Source organism: Cervus canadensis, chromosome 1 (assembly GCF_019320065.1).
Source record: "Cervus canadensis isolate Bull #8, Minnesota chromosome 1, ASM1932006v1, whole genome shotgun sequence".
Taxonomy (NCBI): Eukaryota; Metazoa; Chordata; class Mammalia; order Artiodactyla; family Cervidae; genus Cervus; species Cervus canadensis.
The window spans coordinates 22,732,937-22,753,568 of NC_057386.1; the positions used below are offsets into that span (position 1 = coordinate 22,732,937).

General features: G+C 34.5%; 1 protein-coding gene across 2 annotated transcripts in view; it reads right to left on the reverse strand.

The window, feature by feature from the left end:
• The window catches only part of SKAP1 (src kinase associated phosphoprotein 1), a 291,789-nt gene that overhangs the window by 192,959 nt on the left and 78,198 nt on the right, over positions 1-20,632 (reverse strand). For both annotated transcript variants that reach the window (XM_043470440.1, XM_043470435.1), the window contains exon 4: positions 7,314-7,430. In XM_043470440.1, the coding sequence (XP_043326375.1) occupies positions 7,314-7,430 (117 nt within the window). The remainder of the gene's footprint in view (positions 1-7,313; positions 7,431-20,632) is intronic.

Genomic DNA, 20,632 nt, shown 5'->3' on the forward strand with positions numbered 1-20,632 from the left:
TTTTGCTCATGTTGCCAGGGTGGAAAAAATTTCTAAAATCACATTGGCTACAGCATAGGCCAAATCTTATCCTGACTTTCTTTCAAACTACTATAAGTCCAACCAACTGTTTTTTTCCCCTGAAAACTCAGTCCTTCAAAATCAGCACTTGATTATTTATGTACCATATCCCTTCCTGTGGGGGTGTTCGGTCATCTCTCTTCAACTAGAATATTTCCTTACTCACCAAAGGAATCGCATCTTATTTCTTTTTGTATCCTCCACTCGGCCTCTAAATTCATGACTGAATAAGGACATTCAATATAGGAATTCAATAACTAACTCTTCATTGGCAGTCTATTAAAATCTATAACATGGACAAAAAGGCCAAAAAAGATAATGAATTAGTTCTTTGTCAAGTCAATTCAGAAATTAATTGTATGCTATTCACAATTGTAATTGTCCGAATTTATGGAGCCCTTTGAAATTCTTTATAAAATACTGCTTCCACATCATTCTGGGAAGATAACATACATAGGCCAGAGAGAGACACATGTCTGCAGAACTTGACTAAAACTTCTGAAAAAATAGCTTAATGCCCGTGGTCAGGCAAAGCTATCTGGGTCCGCACTGAAAAGCATGCTGAGATCAGGCAGGTGAGGAAGGACACAGGTCAGGGGAGGCTGTGCCCAGGTCTTGGTTTTCTTACTGATTCTGTCTTGCTGACCATAGGACCAGGCACCTGACCCTTTTTAAATTGTAGTTTCCATTTTGGTAAAACAGAGATTAGACTGGGTGATTACCAAGTCTCTTCCATGTCTAAACTGCCATGGTTTCAATGTTAAAATGTGGGTTAAGTTTGCAAGGAGTTTTTCCTAGTGAAAGAAGCATTATGGAAGCTATCCAACTATCAACACATGCGAGAGTGCTTTACTAAAGCACTGGACAGAAGGTTAGAGTTTAAATACGCACCAACAGCCAAAACATGCTTAGCTGAAGAATGAAAAATGAGTAGTTCATAGACAGATAATTGTTATTGTTTTTTTTATTCTTCACAAAACATGTATAATCCTTGGTAATCATTTGTTTAAGTTATATAAATTACTGTCAACTTTGAAGCCCAGTTTGTCATCTTCATCTGTGATTTATACCAGACTATATAAACGACATGATGTCTTAGATCTAATAAGACATTTATCTTCATGAAGGAGGCCACCGCAATCCTGAGTGACAGCTTACTTACCCTTATCACAGTTAACTCAACACTGAGTCCTTAATTTCTCCCAATGATCTGAAATCTGATGGACTCACCTGAAGCCAACAGAGACTTGTTCAAAATCTACCATGCTCATGAAAGTATGTGTTTTACAGTAGGAATTTATTCTTTCACTCTCAAAACATAGACATGGAAACCAGTTTTGTGCTCTTCCACAGTGTACACTCTAAATACACAGACATAACTTCTGTTAGGTTTGACAGGAGTCATATGCCTTATTAAAGAAAAATAAACCCGCAAGCAATAAAGATAAAAGCAAATAACTGAAGAATAAAAATAAAATGAGATAAATGCCTATTTGAATGTATGTATGTTTATTTATATAATCATATATGGAGAGAGACTATCTGAGTCACTTTTATTATCATCATATAATAGAATAAGAAGGAACTAACAACCCTAAATATGTTCATATAGTTTATATAATTTAAGAAAAATACACACGAAGAATGTAATGTGCTTGACCCCATCAGTGAGAAGGAAGCAAATGGCTTGCTGTTTTTAGGCCATTAACTCTTTCAACCTACCAGGGTACCAATGACTGAACTTGCAATAGCTTGCTAACATTCCAAGTAAAGCAGCCATAAAACATACACATTTTCCTCCAAAGCTGTCAGCAGTATTCAGCCTAAGGTTTACCTGATCAGAGGGGTCACTTGCCACTAATCACTGCACCATTAATTCATACTTCCCATAAGTACTATAAGAAGTGCAGTTTATTTATTATGTGAAACAATATAATTTATATAGTGAAATCAGGCCTTACACACAACTCACAGCAATGAGGTCTCAAACTGGCTTGTGAACAAACATTTTTTTATCCTCACTGAATATAAAATCTATCAGGGGTGCTATGAGTAGACTTTCTATGGTTTTTCCAGTAGTCATGTGTGGAATGTGAGAGGTGGACCATAAAGAAGGCTGAGAACTGAAGAATTGATGTTTTCAAATTATGGTACTGGAGAAGACTCTTGAGAGTCCCTTGGACAGCAAGGAGATCAAACCAGTCAATCCTAAAGGAAATCAACCCTGAATGTTCATTGGAAGGACTGATGCTGAAGCTAAGGCTCCAATACTTTGGCCACCTGATACGAAGAGCCAGCTCACTGGAAAAGACCCTGATGCTGGGAAAGATGGAGGGCAGGAGGAAAAGGGGGCAAGAGAGGATGAGATGGTTGGATGGCAACACCAAATCAATGGACATGAGTTTGAGCAAACTCCGGGAGATGGTAAAGGACAGGGAAGCCTGGCCTGCTGCAGTTCATGGGATCACAAACAGTCAGATATGACTTACTGACTAAACAACAACATGAGTAGACTTAGATGGCAAAACTAGCTTAATTAGTGGAAGTTCTAGGGATAGGTTTTCAGCTCTATAAGAGGAAGACTTTTAAAATAATTAGACCTCTTTAGAAGACTTTGAGAATGTAAAACAAAAAAGGAAAATGGATAAATCTGCAACTATACTGGAGATTTTAACACAAACCTTTCAGCAGATAAAAGCTTGGATACAAAAGATTTGAAGAACATTATTCACTAGTATAGAAATAGTAAAAGTACCCAATAAATACTTCAGGGTGTACATAGAACATAAGCATAGGCTGATTATTACTAGGTGACAAAAGAAGTCTCAATAAAGTCTAAAACAGATAAACAATATAGATTATGTTCTTATATTATTAGGTAATAAAGTTAGAAAAATAACAAATTTTAAAAAGCAGATTTAAAAATCCCTAGAAATGAAAACAAAACAAAAGCCAGGAAAAACCCAAAAACCCTTTTAAATAACACATAGGTTAAAAAGGATTTCATAAAACAAATTACAAAATACTTAGAAAGGAATTATGAATTATAATGAAAGTGGTATATATCAAATTTTGTATGATGTAGTTAATGTAGGTTTTAGAGGATAATTTTTAGCTTTAAATACATTTATTTAAATAAACATTATATTTGGTGAAATAAAAGCAATAAGAGAATGATATATAAAGTCCATGAGAGTGGGTTTCAGAAGACAAACATCCAGCTAACTAGAGCGCTTCAAAAAGCAGCAGCTTTGGAATAATCTATTAGAATCCTACCCCCAACCCACACCTCCCATGTGTTAGGTATATCATCCTTGGCCAAGTCATTTAATTTCTTTGTCTGTAAAATGGGGACACTTCTTTCCTCTCTGAGCTGGTCTGAGAATTAAATAATATAATTCACCAAAAAGCACTTAGCACAGCATAGTAAGTGCTCAATAAATTATTCCTGTTACTAAATGACCATCATTTCTTCCAACTCCTAGATCTCAAGATTCTAACTTTGGTATAAAGAAATTTAAGAGATGCATGAATTCCAGACACAAAAATCTAATCAATAAATTAAACCTTCATTTTAATTTCACAATAATAAAAGTTTTGTTTAAAATATATTCTTTATTCCCTTAGGAAAGATATTAAAATAATTTCTTGTACCTGTTATTATTATCATTATAGAAATAAAACACACAATGATCAACAAAAGCTAGTCTGTTATTCATAATATTATATCCAAACCCTTCTATTTCAGAATCAAGTTGAAAGCAGAGAAATGTTTTTAAGAAGTGTTAAAAATAAAGCCATAAAAACTGATTCTATTTTAAAAATATTCTGTTTTTTAATATATCTTTCAGAAAAGGCATGGAGTTGAAAATGGCCGCTACTGGTACATTAACAAGTCTACAATTTCTTTTAAATCAGGTAGCATATAAATTGGCCTATAAAGGCTATACACTTAATCATTTCTACTCTTCTCCAATGATGGTTACAGGTTTTTACTTTTCCAATTCTATTTTTCATTTTGCTGGAGAACAAGAATGCTTTATAACCTTTAACATCCAGATGTAAAATTAAGTTCTAAAAACATTCTTCCTCATTTCTTCCCAGATATATCTGATCAATACCATTTATTACCTTTTCTTTAATTAGAAGGTAATAATACATGATACATAATATCAATACATTATTACAGATTTCTGGTTTCTTCACTTAAAATCATTTTATTTTTTAAATTTTTCTTCCAGAAGGAGTCACTATAATCTTTTACAGAACACTTTCCCTAACCCATCTTTAAAAAATTTATATATGTGTTGTTTAGTCACTAAGTTATTTCTGGTTCTTGCAACCCCATGGACTGCAGACTGCCAGGCTCCTCTGTCAATGAGATTTCCCAGGCAAGAATACTGGAGCGCGTTGCCATTTCCTTCTGCAAAAGATCTTCCCCATGCAGGGACTGAACCAGCATCCCCTGCCTTGGCAGGCAGATTCTTTACCCCGAGCCACCTGGAAAGTCCCGTATATACATGGGGGTTCTTCATAATTATATATCCATTGTATATTTTGGACAATGAGAGCAATCAGATTTTGAGCTTCATAGTTGGCTGGCTTTTGTATAGTTACTGCAATAAATGCTTCATACTAAAAAAATTTTCCTTCAATATAGTAGAAACTATGCCTCCTTAAGTCTATAAATCTAAATTTTATTACTTGTTAGCAAGTTTTCATTCCTGATTGTGGGGTTACGCTCTTGTTTGTAGGTATCTCTCCCTAGGCTATAGCTGACATTCTCAGACTGAGGGCAATTTATAAAGGAAGAGGGGAAGGAATTGTGATTAGGTAGCAACATGCTCTCATTTTTATGCATGGTTTAGCATGTAACCTTGGTTTTCATTTTATGCTGTGCACCTGGTCAGGTTTCTATATTCTTCTAGATCTCTTTGTAGTTTTCACAAAAGCATGACCCAAACACGACACGCACCATGGTTATTGCTTCTCATCACTGAAGTTATGGCCAAATGGGTCAGACTGTGTCCTTGCATAGTTGTATGTTTAGGATACTGATCTTGCTAGAGGTGGAAAGCAACCAAGCTGAAAAATTTTAGGACTGACCTTTCATTTTTCTAATAAAGATAAAAATTCCAAGTGTTTAGGATAATGTCACTATAAATAAATTTTTTTTAAAAAATCTTTTGTTCCTAATGGATCACTGTAGCTATCTCATCAGCAAATGAAGATACTGACTTTATATCTGTCCATTTGTCAACATGTTAATAGTGTGTTTTCCCAATGAGATAATCAGCTCCATGAGGGCAAGGACAGTGTTTGACTTTTTACTGCCTATTTCACTTATAGCTTAGCACAGTATTACCTTATACTCTCTAAATAAGTATTTGTTAAAATAATGAATAAATAGCATATCAAATGTTACTGTTCTCTATAATGGTGTAAGCTAGTAAAATAGGATATAAAGTTTACTTAGAATTTTAACATCTTTATAAGCTTCTCTTTAATTTCACAAGAAGTGTATATATCTTTATTTTTCAGGGGAAGGAAACAAACACTTATTGTGCCCATTACCCATCAGGCACTAGGCACTTTGCTAGATTCAATGTTTTGCAGAAACATATCTTATCATCCTACAATCAAATAAACAAGTCTATTCTTACCTCTACTATTAACAGTGTCACTTTGGGAATTCTTTTAACTTTAATGTGCTTTGGGATTTTCCAGGTAATAGGTTTACCTCTCTCAACACTAATCACTTTCTTTAATTTCACTATTTTTAATGAAAACATTTTAAATATACTATTTCCACTTAGAGGTCTTTCTGGCTTACTTACTGTGTTCTCAGCTGTGTTTGGGAAAACTGGAAATACTAAGTAAGTGACCTATGGATTAATGAGGTACTATTGTTCTAATTCTGTCAAGCATTAGATTGATCAAAAACAAACAAAACAAATTTTTTGTTTTGCACTGTTAATTTTGTATAATTATTAATCAGCTACCAATGTAATTATTAAGCTTTCAATCCAAATGATGTTTTTAGTATAAAAACTTAGGTATTACTAATTGAGCTAGGATACAAAGCTCAAACAAAATAAACTGCTTCTGCATGACTGAATCTACAGTTCTGTTTGGTGGTTATCAATTCAACGAAAAAGAAGAAAATACAAAATCACCAAAACGGCTAAATTAAATAAGAATTAATAAAAAATTAAAAGGAGAAGGGAATGCAGGGATTATGAACACTTGGAAAATGCCAAAGTCAGAGGGAAATTTGGAAAAAAAATAAATACCAAGATCACAGACTAATAAAGAAAAATAAAGAATAATTTACAAACTTTACTCCCAATCCCTAAGTGAATAATAAGCTTCCGATTTAATATTCAGTTTAGTAGCATTTCGACCTCCCTCCGGCACACACACACTGCAAAGGCACAAGAGAGACTTTGATAAGATAACCATGTGCATCAATGATGATCAAACCTTCTGTTCAAGTGGCCAAATGCCAGAAAAGGCACAGTGAACTCCCACCCCTGGGATATCTGAGCCTGAGCCAGAAACTGGCAGCCACCATGCCAAAATTTTTATATTCATGTATCTTAAAAATTCATATATATTTTGCATGCCACTATATTACATACCAATGTGTTTCTAATATAATGTTTATAAGGGTTGAATTATTTAACTCTTCCCATTCCCAAATCTTCAAATAAAATGGATGTTCCAGGAAGATTTGCATAATGGTTCTTGTGGCTTTCCCTTCCCCTTAGACAACACCAATATGGTCAGAAGGATGTGAGTATGGGTAAAAATGATATCCTATTATAATATGATAAGCTCAAGAGTCTCAAATAATCCTCAATAAATCAATAATTCAATAATCATTAAACAAAAGCTCTAATTCTCATGAACTTCACTGAAGCTAAAAAATATGAAAGAACGTTAAACTGGGCCCTGCAATCTTAAAAAGGTCTCTTAGCTTTTCAGCTACAGTTCTTATAGAAAGATCGATAATGATGTCTTCCTGCTCCAATATGGAATTAGTGTTTCCCTAAGTACATTAACTTGAGAACTATTGAATTATCTAGGAGGATAGCACCACAATGAAACAAATAGTTGTTCTTTGCAAACAAGTGATTACCAATACAGAGAACCTTCTGAAGGCTGCTGGATTGAAAATGACCAAAGGCAAAGACCCCAGAACAAAAAGTATAAAAGCATGGTCATCCTAAAGACAGAAAGATGACACTCACCCTCATCCTGATAATCTGACAAAAAAGGTGCATCTGATGTAAAAGAAGGGCCATGAGTTCCACTGTGATTATCATCGGAGCTGTCCTGTCCAAGGTAATTTTCAGGTTGGTCTCCCCCTGAGGGACAAAAAAGAAAGGAAAAAAGGTCATACTTCTGACATCTTAATAAATGTCTTTGTAGATTCCTTCTAGAGGCCAGTGTTAGTCACTCAGTCGTGTCTGACTCTTTGCGACTCCATGGTCTGTCCATGGAATTCTCCAGGCAAGAATACCGGAGTGGGTTGCCATTCCCTTCTCCAGGGGATCCCAACCCAGGGACTGAACCTGGGTCTCCTGCATTGCAGGCAGATTCTTTTCCATCTGAGCTACCAGGGAAGACCAGATTCCTTCTGGTATTTACCAAATATATATATCCATTAACATAAAAGAAACACATAAATAATTTATAGAACCAACCCACCTGGATGGGAAATTTTCCATTCAACTAACTAGAACTTAAAAACTGTTAAAGTGAGGAGACCTTTTGCCACCAGAAAGAAATTTCCCCATCACACTTAAAATGAAAACAGTTATAAAAATATCCCATTAATTACAACCTTTACCCTGAATGCCTCTATTTCCAAATGAATAGAATAAATTATACTTCTATACATAATACAATGTAGCAAGGTCAAGCGGAGAAGGCAATGGCAACCCACTCCAGTACTCTTGCCTGGAGAATCCCAGGGTCGGGGATGGGGAGCCTGGTGGGCTGCCGTCTATGGGGTCGCACAGAATCGGACACGACTGAAGTGACTTAGCAGCAGCAGCAAGGTCAAGATTCTTTCCTTTGCTAAAAAATAAGAGAAGTAAAATTTGGAGAGAATCTGGACTATTCCAATTTAAATCACTACTTGTTTTGCAATTTTAAGGAAGTTCTCTTTATAATTCTGGTTTACAGCCTATGCAACCAACCTCTTAGGAATTCTAAAAACCCTAAGAAGGTAATATTTGTTCTGCAAAATGGCTTTGATGAAAGGTAATGTATATACAATTCTGAGTAAGGCAATTAAAACAATGTTAATCTCTTTTGGGTGTTTTTGACACACTAGTGGATTATATTTTGTAGAAGTGGCCCATGCTATTACAACACTTTAAAAGGTTTAGACAGAAGATGTTAGCTCATTCAGAAACCAGAAGAAAAGGCTCTGCATTGCAAATGGCTTTCCTCAAAATCCCCCAAACAGAGGTACAGTCTGCTGATAAAAGGACACCAACAGCTGCTCAGTTCATTTCACAAACATGAAAAGGGGATTTTCAACTGAATTTAATATTATCTCAAATACTAATTTCCAAAGGAAATCACCAATGCTAATCTCCGTAAACACTGTAGAGTTTTGGCCCTGGATTTCAACTAGGGAGCAGTGAAACCGAACAACCTACATAGAATCTGTATTGCCTCACTTTAAAGGTTTATTTCCTACAATTAAACTAGAAGGATAGGGAGGATATAAAATGATTAAAAGTGGAAAGCTGTAGCCTTCTCTTTCCATAAATTAGATGATCATATCTAGATTCCTCTGCAGACGCTCAAAGATAGGTAGAGATCCATAACTGAGTTGGACACCTGCAGATACAGAACTTTAAAAATAAACTGTGGAGTTTGTTGTGGAGAATAAAAGTAAAATTAAAACAAACAAACCCCTCACACAACAGTCACTGGCTAGAGTGGGAAGAAATGCTCTATTTTACTAGGTTACTTGATCAAGATACAAAGCTTATAGTTCTGCTAAAGTACTGCTGAGAAATTTCTATTACAAGCAGAAAAATTCTCAAATACTGAACTGAGGGCTAAAATTCTCAAATTTTACATCGCTGCAAATCCACTGTAATTATATTATCAAGGCAATCTAAATGTACAGCCTGGCAGGCAACCCAAAAGTGAGCTGTGAGGTTAAAGGAATTTAAAAATTTTGAGCCAAACAAAAATCCAGTTAAAAATTAGTCATATGGGTTATCAAGCAAAATTTAACATTTGTAGGACATAATGGGCATTATCTATCAACTGTCACTCCAGACTCAAAGTTTTCTGCTTGCTCCAGAAATCTGACAAATCTACTCTTACATATTTTAGCAGTCTAGGCTTTTTTAAAAAAAGCAAATCAGGAGGGGCTTTGCTTTTTTGTTATTTTAAATGAGCTTTTAAGTTTTGGAATAGTTGTGGATTTATTCTAAGTATTGCAAAGATAGTACAAGGAGTTCCTACATACTGTTCAACCAGTTTCTCCAATGTCAACTTTTTACATAACCAGTGTATACTTGTCAAAATCAAGAAATTAGCATTGATACACTGCTATTAACTAAACCACAGACCTTATTCAGATTTCACCAGTTTTCCCACTAGTGTCCTTTTCCTGTCACAGGATCCAATCCAGTTATATTTAGAGCTTCCATTTTTAAAGTATTATCCAAAATACCTGCCTGGATTTGGCATGCCTGGAGAATCCCATGGACAGAGAAGCCTGGCTGGCTATAGTTCATGGGGTCGCAAAGAGCTGGACACGACTGAAGTGACTTAGCATGCATGCATGCATTATTAACTTCAGATGGAAAAGTCATTTTCATGTGATTCCTATGGTATCTAAACATAGTTACTCAAGGTGAGTTTTTAACAGCTACCTCTGTGCTAAACACAAGACCATGACTCTGTAAAGTACACAACAACAAAGGTATACAACTCAGTGCAGGATAAAACAGCCTAGGTCAGTACCAAAAATGACTGCAGTGGGGGGAAACATTTAAAAATATGTTTTACATCCAAGTGTAATTAGTTCCTGATGAGGGAAATGTTGCTGTAAGTGTTCTCAGTGTCATATCAAGTGGCCCAGCTCCCCTGGGCATACACAGAAAAAAAGCCAGTGACATTATATAAATAGACACTCCCGTGTAATTAAAATGATTACAATTATTCAAGATGCATGGGTGAAAAATTTTATAGAAGAACTAACAATTGCTGTGGTCATTTTGGATTTGTTGAAGTTTAGAATATAATTTTTTCTTAAAACATAATCGGAAGTAATCTCTGGATTCATCTACAGCTCTTACAATTGCAGTTACAAGTGGCCACAACCACAGTCCAGTGGGATCAGACATAAATGATCACAAACTATAGTGACAGACATTTCCACTCAGTAGCTCTACAATTAGGGCTTAGAACTCCACCTGCTTTGAATGGTTTTCTCACAAGCAAGACCCCTAGCCACTAGAGACACACTTTCCCATTGCAACTCGCTCAGAATCAATATATTTCTATCCAGATATATATATTCTAACACACAATATCTCCATTAATCACATCCACTACCTTCAGTCCTTTCCTTTTGTATTTCTAAACAAGATCTGGGGGAACTATATTAAGGGTTCACCTGCTATTAGCTGGTAATTGGCTCCTCTAATCCTAAGTGTCATAAGAATTGGGCACCAGAAACATCCCTTAGTATATTCAGTGGCAGGTTTCCACTGAGTATTGTGCCAAGGGGCCTGTAAGGAGGATGACTTCTCTATTGTTCTTTCCTTCGAGTCAAACTCAATTTCATTCATGCTCCATAGAGTGATAAGTTGGGAATTTCTGAGGGTTGGAGCAGAAAGATAAAGCAGCTTTGTGTCAGGTGTAAGGTAATTATTTGCTAGGGTTTCTGTGCTATTTGTTTTTATTCCCCGTGTTTTCATTAACAGCTAATGAGTTTTCTCCCTTAATTCTGAAACAATAGCTTGGCCACTTGAAGTTCGCTTTTTCTGCCATGAATTCAACCAGCTGTTGCTGCTCCATAAACTTTATGGAGAAGTGAATTAAACTGCTAAAAACTTTCATTTCCTAATTCAATTCCAAATAAAACAGGGAGGAAAATGAGCCATGATGATGCTCCCCTTGTAACTATTTTGACTCACAGCAAATCCATCTGATTCTGAACTTGCAGGTACTATTCACAGATAAAAACAAACCATAATGATGATTTTACCAAGAAATGAGAGAAAAATTTACAAAGACAGAAAAAATAAAAAAGCATAAAGCATAAGCTTAAAAACATAAGAATAACAGATACAGCATATAAATATGTTTGTTTATTCAATACGAAAAGGCTCAATGTGTTTTTCATGTTACTATGAAGTCATCTTACTTTTCTCCTAATTAATTATGAGCTATATTATAAAAACTTTATGCACATCTGCAACCAACTATATGGCATGATTGAAAATTTTCTAGGGTTTGCTATTACTTCACCAAGTTATCTTTGGACAATATAAGGAAATTGAAATTAGTGTAAAGTTGTCTGCGTTGTTTTTGCTTGCATTGGGAACATACAACTTCTGACTCTATTTAATACTTAAGAACCCGTGAGACACACAGCTCCTTCTTTAAATTAATAAATCTTGAATAAAATGTCATAAATAAAGGTCTCTGATCCAATCCAGTTAGTTTTCATGCTTGATAGTGTTAATTTTGCCAGATTTTCACAGACCAATTTCCTAGTAATGCAGTTCCCAAAGCTGGACTAAGGTAAGATTAGTAAAACTGCAGCTTTTATAACAATTCACCTAAATTATTAAATATAATACCAACTAAAGAAATATATTGAGTACATACGTATCCATATATGTGAAATGTTATTCACATGTAAACATATTCTGGAGAACATTTGTAACACCAAATCTAAAGTTCTGTCAACACATCCATTATAAATTAGATACCATTTTGCACATACTCATGCATTAGAAAATGTATGGTGTTTCCCACAGAACATCTTAGAGGCTTCACCTATTTCTAAATATCCATTTCGATTTGCATGGTTAGTTCTTGTGATTAATCCATGTATAGTGAAGGTCTCAAATTCTTCTCTGTTCTATATTGCCTGACTTCCTGCCCATCTTTTTTTTTTTTTTTGGCCTCCTACATCTAGCCATAACTCAATGTATAAATATTCTTTTTTCCCCCAAGGCCCTGGAAGTGAGTGTAATAGTACTGAATGTCATTAAGTCTACAGAATAAATGACAGCCCAGGTAAAGAAAGTTTCCATTTATCATTCTTTTAAAAAGTTGTTCCAACTAGATCTTGAATGTGCAAGAAATAAATTGAGCCTATGACTAAGTTTTTTATCTTGGAATACTGTTTACGCTAATTGTATAAATCATGCAAAGAATCACAGACTTCTTAAGAACCTTTAGGGATCTCAGTTGTAGAGAGAGCATGGTTTAAATGATAAGAAATGGAATCAAATGGGTTGGATGCTTATAGCAGAATCACTCCAACAACCAAAAGGGCAGCATGGTTTAATAATACTTGCAGAATGAACTACATCTGTCAGGGGTGAGTTGGACAGGAAAATGCCCAGGGGAGCCAATGGAAAAGTTTCTTTTTTTCTCCTTCCTTTAAAAAAAAAAAAAAAAAAAAAATCCTTCATGATGCAGTTTTTCATTTTGACCAGTAGGGTGAGCTGCAGTGTGTAGCATCATCCTAATTCTTCAAAAAAGAAAAAAAAGGTAGCCACTGTGTGAACCCTCTGCTCTTTCCTTCCTTCCCTTGCCTCACACCGCAAATGCTGAGATTTTTAACCCTTCTTTGGTTTCACATAAAGGCATAACTCCTGGACATTAACAAACTGGAAGACTGACAGCAAAATATAAACCAGATAATTGTATATGTGACAACGCACACTTCATAAAGCAAATTACAGCCTGTCAGCAATCATTCTGGCTTTTCACTAACACATTCCGTCCACCACTGTTATTGTTCAATTGCTACTAAAATGGGGTCTGCTGAGTCTGAATATTTTCAACAGGAATGAGATTTTGACAGAATTCAAAACATGTAAATCTAGGTATTTGGTAGTATGTAGTAAATATACTATAAAATGAATGCATTTATTATATGGCAACCAGGCAAACATAACTGAAATTATTGGTTCATTGTTCTGTTTTCCACTGCATTCTCAGCGTTTAAGTCTTACTATGAAGCTATTCCACTGAATTTTCCACATGTTTTGACTTATAGGAAAAAGCAGCTCTAGTAACAATAAAAATATAATAGCTTACTGAACTCTTACTGGTTACAGGCTCTGGGTCAAGACCCTTCAGGTACTATCTCATTTAATCTACAAAATAATCCTGTGATATACTATTAACCCAAAGTTACAGATAAAGAAATTGAGATCCAGTGATTAAACAATTTACCCAAAGTCATACAGGTGACTCATAAGTGGCTCTGATCCCGCCTTGTCTGATTATTAAGCTCTTGTTCTAATTCACTGAGCTGTACAGTCTCCAAATATACATGCTTTGTAAACTACTATTATTACTCAAAGGCAAAGCATACTGAATGACATACCGAATTTATGGCATGTGTCATTAATCAGTACTTTTTTTTTACTTCAGTAAGGTAAATCTATAAAATCAAAAGTATAATTTATTATAAGTAGTAGGAATATTAGTAGTCATATTATGCATGAAACTAACAAAGTCAAATGTGGTCAATGATTTGGTCAAGAAGGAGTTGGTCCAATTTATAGGTTCAAATGTACCTATGATAGTATTGGTGCAGTGATTTTTTTTTTTGAAATACCACTTTTTAGCAGGAAGCTCATGCTTACAAAACAATACAACATTTTGGGTTTAGTCAGATCAATATGTTGAATTTTTTTCTAGTGACTTCTGTGTGATTTTGTTTGATCCTGGGTATTTTGATGTTGCTTCAGAGAAAGTGAGGCAACATGTTCCACACTCAAATACAGCTTTGACCTGGCCTAGCTATAGAACACACTTCCTTTCTGGCACCACCATACTTAAGTCTCATAGTAGGAAAACACCTCAAAACTATGTCGTTAACTCTGAATGTAGCAATTTTATTACTATTTGATTTATCTTGCTCTCTTTCCCTCTTTTCCTTTCTCCCAAATAATAAACTGAGTGGACCTCAGCACCCACTCCCTGTCCTGACGCATCCTAGGATCTATCATATCCCAATCAGCTTATATTACTTCTTGAGGGAAACTATAAGCCCACTTGGATTTCAATATCTCCTGCTGAAGAAGAATGGGACTACACTGTATACAGGCAGATGTAAGAAAAGTTTCACAAAAGACTAAGAAGTAAAAATAAAATAACATATAATAAAGAATGTACTATGGGTAAGATAAGCAGGCCTGAAAACGTGAACCATCTTTTAACACACTGAAGAAAAAGTGAGTTTTCTTTGTGAGTAACATAGACCTCCAATACCACTAAAGCTGGAATGGCAAAAAGTGACAAAATTCAGGCTCCTTTTGCCCCTCTGCCAAATAGGAACTCCTGTTAATGTATGAAAATAACATGTATAACAACAACATTAACAACCAAAGTCTCTTACCATCAACAATTCTGTTCAGTGTTTGGTCTTCTTCGGAACAGAAGTTTCACATGGAAAAGTATCTCCTTATATTTAAATTTTATTTTTCCATCTTTATTGGGGTACCACTAACAAGGAAAGTGTACTAATCTTAAGAAAAGTGGTATCACTTTTCAAGTTTAGGAAAATGCCATTTAGAGATGAACTGTGATCAAGAACTTTCTAAACTGGCAAGTGTGTGTTAAGTGCATGTCAGCTGACAGGGACAGACAAGTTCAGAGACTGGTTCTTCCACTCTTTGCCTCTCAAGAGTTAGCACTGACTGGAATCTTTATTTTATATATCATGTAACTCCCCTTGTACATAACTTAACAGTTCCTTTTCTGTTTTAATAGGATTTAGCCTGGTAAGCAATAACTATTAAACAAGTTTCCAAGAGAAGTATGTGTTGCTGAGAAGCACAGAGAAATGCTATATAATAGAATTGGGCTTAACCATCACCTAATTCAGTCTCCAAATATCAAACAAACTCACTGGCTTTCAAGTCCAAGGGCTTATTCAACAAAGAATTTTAAGCAGAAACCCCAAAAATGTTGTATTCAAATTAACCAGAGATTTCTCTCAACACTTTGGGTCCAAACCATGAAAATTCATTAGAGGCACAATTCCTGAAGTAAATTAATATTTATACCGAAATTCTGTGTTCAGGAACTGTACTCTTTACCTGATTTTCTGTATTGATCCAGGGATAATTCTGTCTAAGAAAAAATAGTTTATAAGTTTGTTTCCTCAACAAGTTTCCAGGCTAATCAAATAAAATTAAAGCAGTCATTATCACTTTATTTTCTTTGCCATCTACATAATGACAAGAATCAGAAGTTCTATGAACTTTTAATTACCACTCATGCAAAAAAGAAAGACTAAGATAGGGTAAAAAGGTATTCTTTATCAATTACCATGGGTAGTATATGATCCTATTTTATTATTTATTTTAAAGTACACTTTTAAGTGGTAGGTTAACTTGCCACACCTATGTAACACTGGTTTCCAAACATGAAACAACAGAGAATACTGCTATTTTATATCATCATTAGGATCTCACCTATAAATTCATATGTAAAAATAAACAAGGAAAAAACATGAATGAATATAAACTACCAAATCATGATTCTATTGAAAAAGAGCTGCTGTATTAAATCAAGTTTTTTGGTGTGCTTCTTTTTCTCCCAAGCTTTGTTGATATATCATTGACATACAATATTGCATTAATTTTAGATGTGCATCATAGTGATTTAATATGTGTATACATTAAGGAATTTGGGGGATATTTTCCATAAACTTTTAATGAATTGAAAATATATTAACAGGGAAGACTCCTCCACCAAGACTGTAAGTTTAGTCAACATCCATCACCTCGCATAGCTACAATTTTCTTCTTATGATGAGAACTTTTGAAATCTACTCTCTTAGCAACCTTCAAATACACAATACAGTATTGTTAACTATAGTGAGCTTTATTAAATAAAAAAAGTTAAGTATGCCCAGAGCAAAAATTTCAAACATTACAAGAAGGTGTGTAATGAAAGCTCATCTTTCCTCTCTTCTCATGGTTCTTCTCTCCAGAAGCAATGTGTTTTGTGGGTATTCTATGAATTTTCTGTCTAAATATAACAATGTCTATGAGAGTAGTAAGTCTTTTTGTTTAAAAAAAACAATAAATGGTAGCATTTGTCTTATCCTGTATCCAGCTTTTCCTCCTAATCATTTATCTTGGAGGTTGCTGCATATTAGCAGAAATAGACTTATTTCACTACTAACTAATTTTTAGTCAAAAAATAATTAATGCACATGGTGAAAATTTAAATCATACCAAAAGATATAAATAACAAAGATTCTCTCTGTACTCACACTGGTACCCGCCTCAGCAGGGGTACCATGGTTAATAGATTCATGTGTATCCTTCCAAAAATATACTATATACAAATAAAAGCAAGCACACTTGCATGCATGTGTGTGCATGTACACATATACACACAGAGTACACTGTCCAAACTGCCCTCTTCATCTAACAATATGCCTTGGAGAGCTCTCCGTGATACACACATATACTCCTTTAATCTCTATGTAGCACTCCATTAAATGCATATAACATACTTTATTTAACTAGTCCCCTATTGCTGAGCTTTTAGGCTGTTTGGAGTCCTTGCTATTCCAAACAAGGCTATAAAAGAACATTTGTGTGTATAATATATTGTATAGGGAATACAGATAGCAGCAGCATCTGATTCAAATGAGTTCTTTTGCCTTCATGAAAGTCAATTCTTTCTCTTCTGTCTCAAGATCACATATGACAAGATGGGACTTTACAAAGGACATCAAAGCCTTAGAAAGTTTTAAGGTTAGAAAGGAAAAAAGTGAGTCTTTTTGTTTAAAAAAAAAAACTAACCTTTGACAGAAGCTACAAAACAGTGCATTAATTTAAAAATGCATTATTCCATTATTCCACTCTAGAAAAACCCAACCAGTAGATGTATAGGAAGTAAAATATTTGAAAAGGTATCAAAGTCAGTAATTAAATTCAAAAACAATGTGTGTGTATACATCCACTTTCTACAGATTAATTTGTTAAAATGTAGCAAATAGGGAAAGGGGAGAAAGGTCCAAAGGAAGTCAAGTCACAAAAGCAGCTGTCAAGATTGTTGATGCTAAAAGTCTGGGCTAAAGCCAAAGGCAGGAGCATTCGTCCTGTGTACATTTCCCCCTATTAAATTCCCAAAAGACATGGAAAACATTCTGGAAGATTTCTTTTTAAAAAGTAGTATAGGTTAGGATATTCTAGGTTCATAACCAACACTTGTGTTTATAAAATATTAGCATTCCAGGAATAGTGATAGAAAGACACTTAACAATAAATTACAAATATTGTAAATTCAGACTTTTTCTTACATTTGCAAACACATCATAAATTTCGGCTATGTTTCTTTGTGTAAATCCTACTTATGACTGTGCTAAAACCTTCTGGCATGAACGCAAAGAGTATTTTCATAAATAAAACTTGTAAAATCACTGTACACTCCATTAATTCAAAAACACTTCTCTTCAACTTCAAAGGGAAACCTTTCTCTCCTTTTTTTAGTGCTAAGATGGTGTTTCTTTGCTGCTTTAATGGCTTGCTTCTTGCAGTTGTCATAACTACATGCTCCAAGTATGTGATAGTAAGAGAAAAGAAGGAAAGTGACATCCATGCTTCGATTCAACATGTCTCAGACATTACAGAGCAATAAGCTCATAAATCTAACCTCTGAAGTGCCTACCAATAAAAAGTCTGCACACACAGCCTTTAAATGCAAAATCTCACAAATATATATATATATGGTGAGTCAAATGGCCCTATAGCAGGGTTCAGCTGGAATAGATGAATATTTTTTTTTTTTGGAATGGATAAATATTATGGAAAGATACGTGAATATATATTACCTAAGTTCCATACATGGATTTACTTGCATAGCCCTCCTTTGAAACATAAACATAATACTTGCTACCACTTCAGTAAGTGCCTACCAAGTGGCAAGCACTCCTCATGAGTTCATCATCTTATTAAAATTCATTACAACTCATAATAAGCGTGAAGAAGATATTATTAGGGCTTCCCAGGTGGCGCTAGTGGTAAAGAATGTGCCAACCAATGCAGGAGACACAAGGGACGTAGGTTCAATCTCTGGGTTGGGAAGATCTCTTGGAAGAGGGCATGGCAACCCACTCCAGTATTCTTGCCTGGAGAATTCCAAGGACAGAGGAGCCTGGAGGGCTATAGTCCACAGGGCTGCACAGCATCAGACACGACTGAAGTGACAGCACACGCACACACATAGATATTATTAGCAAGATTTTGTAAATGAGAAGGTGATATCACTTGCTATAGCTCACAATGCTTGTTAGTAAAGGAACTGGGATTCGAATTCAGGTCTAACTTCAAAACTCATGCTCTTAAACAAAACATTTAACTTGAACAAAAACTTAAAAAAAAAAACACCCTCATTATTTTATGTATTTTGTGTCCAAGACACATAAAGTATCTTATGCTTTAATGTACCAGGTTTCATAATAGAAACAAAATATTGTTACATTTTTTATTAATTTCAAACTAGATTTTTTTCTTTTATTCTTGCATTATAGTGAATTTTTTAAATATACAAAAGTAGGAAAAAGTGTGTACACATTGTCCAGCTTCAACATAATTTATGATCCATTTTATTTCATCTACACCCCACCCCATTTATTTCTTCCTCTTCCATATTATTTTGAATAATACATCGGAATCTATTACTTTATCTTCAAATGTCACTGCATACAAATATAAACATAATGCCATTGTCACACCTAAAAAAAATAGCAGTAGATTCTCAACATAAAAAATCCAGTCAGTGTTCAAATTTCTAATTCTCTCATAGATTGTATAGTTTGATTCAGGATGCAAATAAGGTTCACACATTAGTTGATATGGCTTTTAAATCTCTTTTAATCTACAGTTAATGTGGTTTTATAATAACATTTTCTTTATTCATTTTGTATTATTTGCTTTTGCCAAGCTGTATTTTTTGGCATCAATTCACTTTGACAAGGGATATAGGCCTGCCACTTCAAAATAAGATTTTTAAGATTCACACAGTGGAAAGTTTTCATATTGAAATATACCAAGTAATTTTCTCATAAACCCTCTACATCACCTATGCAGATACTCAAAGAATCTTCAAGCTGCCAAGAAATTTCACTGGTCCATATTTACCATTATTGCAAGTATAATGTAAATGACCATTGGACAGAAAAAATACCATTTTGTTACATATATTTATGATATTCCCATGGTCTTTCTTAAATTTTTATTTAAATATTGTATCATTTGTTTTAGACTCTGGCTCCATGGTGGGCAATTTTTCTAATACTCATGAAGAAGTTTTATAGCAATAAATTTAAATTATAAACACTATGCCTTATAATTGAAACTCTTTCTAACCGTAACTGTCACTAGGATCAACACCATCAAGCGCTATGGCTATCTAAAAAGGTAAAGTTAATATTGTTGCAGAAATTTGAGCAATATCATGTTTTAAATATCTGACTGCTGAAATGGTAAAAGTTCCATAGCAAAGATTCCAATGTACTTTCTTTGTAATTTTAAGTGAATTTAAGTAGAGAAAAAGTGGTCAAAGTAAACAGAGCTTGAATTATCAAAGGAATCTCAATCTTATTAAAAAATAAATATAAAAAGTCTTTCCTATGTTTTACAATTTTGTTTAAGCCCATTAAAAGAGGTCTTTCATTTATGTTCCTTCTATATTAAAGTAATAAATTATTGAGATTATTTTTCTTCCTATTTCCTTATTTTTAAATGAACATCATTCAGGAAGTTAAACAGTGGACAAATATGAAAACTTAGGTGAAAATGGAAGGAAAGAATTATCATAACACCATGAACAGAAACTATACTATGTCCAGTCACCATGCTAGGACTTACACATATTACTATTAGTCCTCATGACAACCTGCAATGAGGCAGTAAAATACAGCAATGAAGATACTGGGCTCTAGAATACTAATGAGCATGGAGTTTCTTATCAGGGTGATGAACACGTTCTGAAATTAGACAATGGTGATGGTTGTGCAACTCAGTGACTAAAAAACCACTGATGCATACTTTTAAAGGGTTAATTTCTTGTTATGTGAATTATATCACAATAAAGCTTTTATATCTTTTAAAAAGAGTACATGTTACAAAGTCATACTGATTAAGTTAGACTCCTTGAGGAGATTGGCCTTGAGCAATTCTCTTAACCACTCTCTGCCTCAGTAGCCACGTCTATCAGATAGGTATATTAACTGCTTATTCCATAGGGCTGTTCTGAGGGTTAGATAAGATAATGCATGTAAAAGACTTCGCACAGTGTCTGGTACATCTTTATT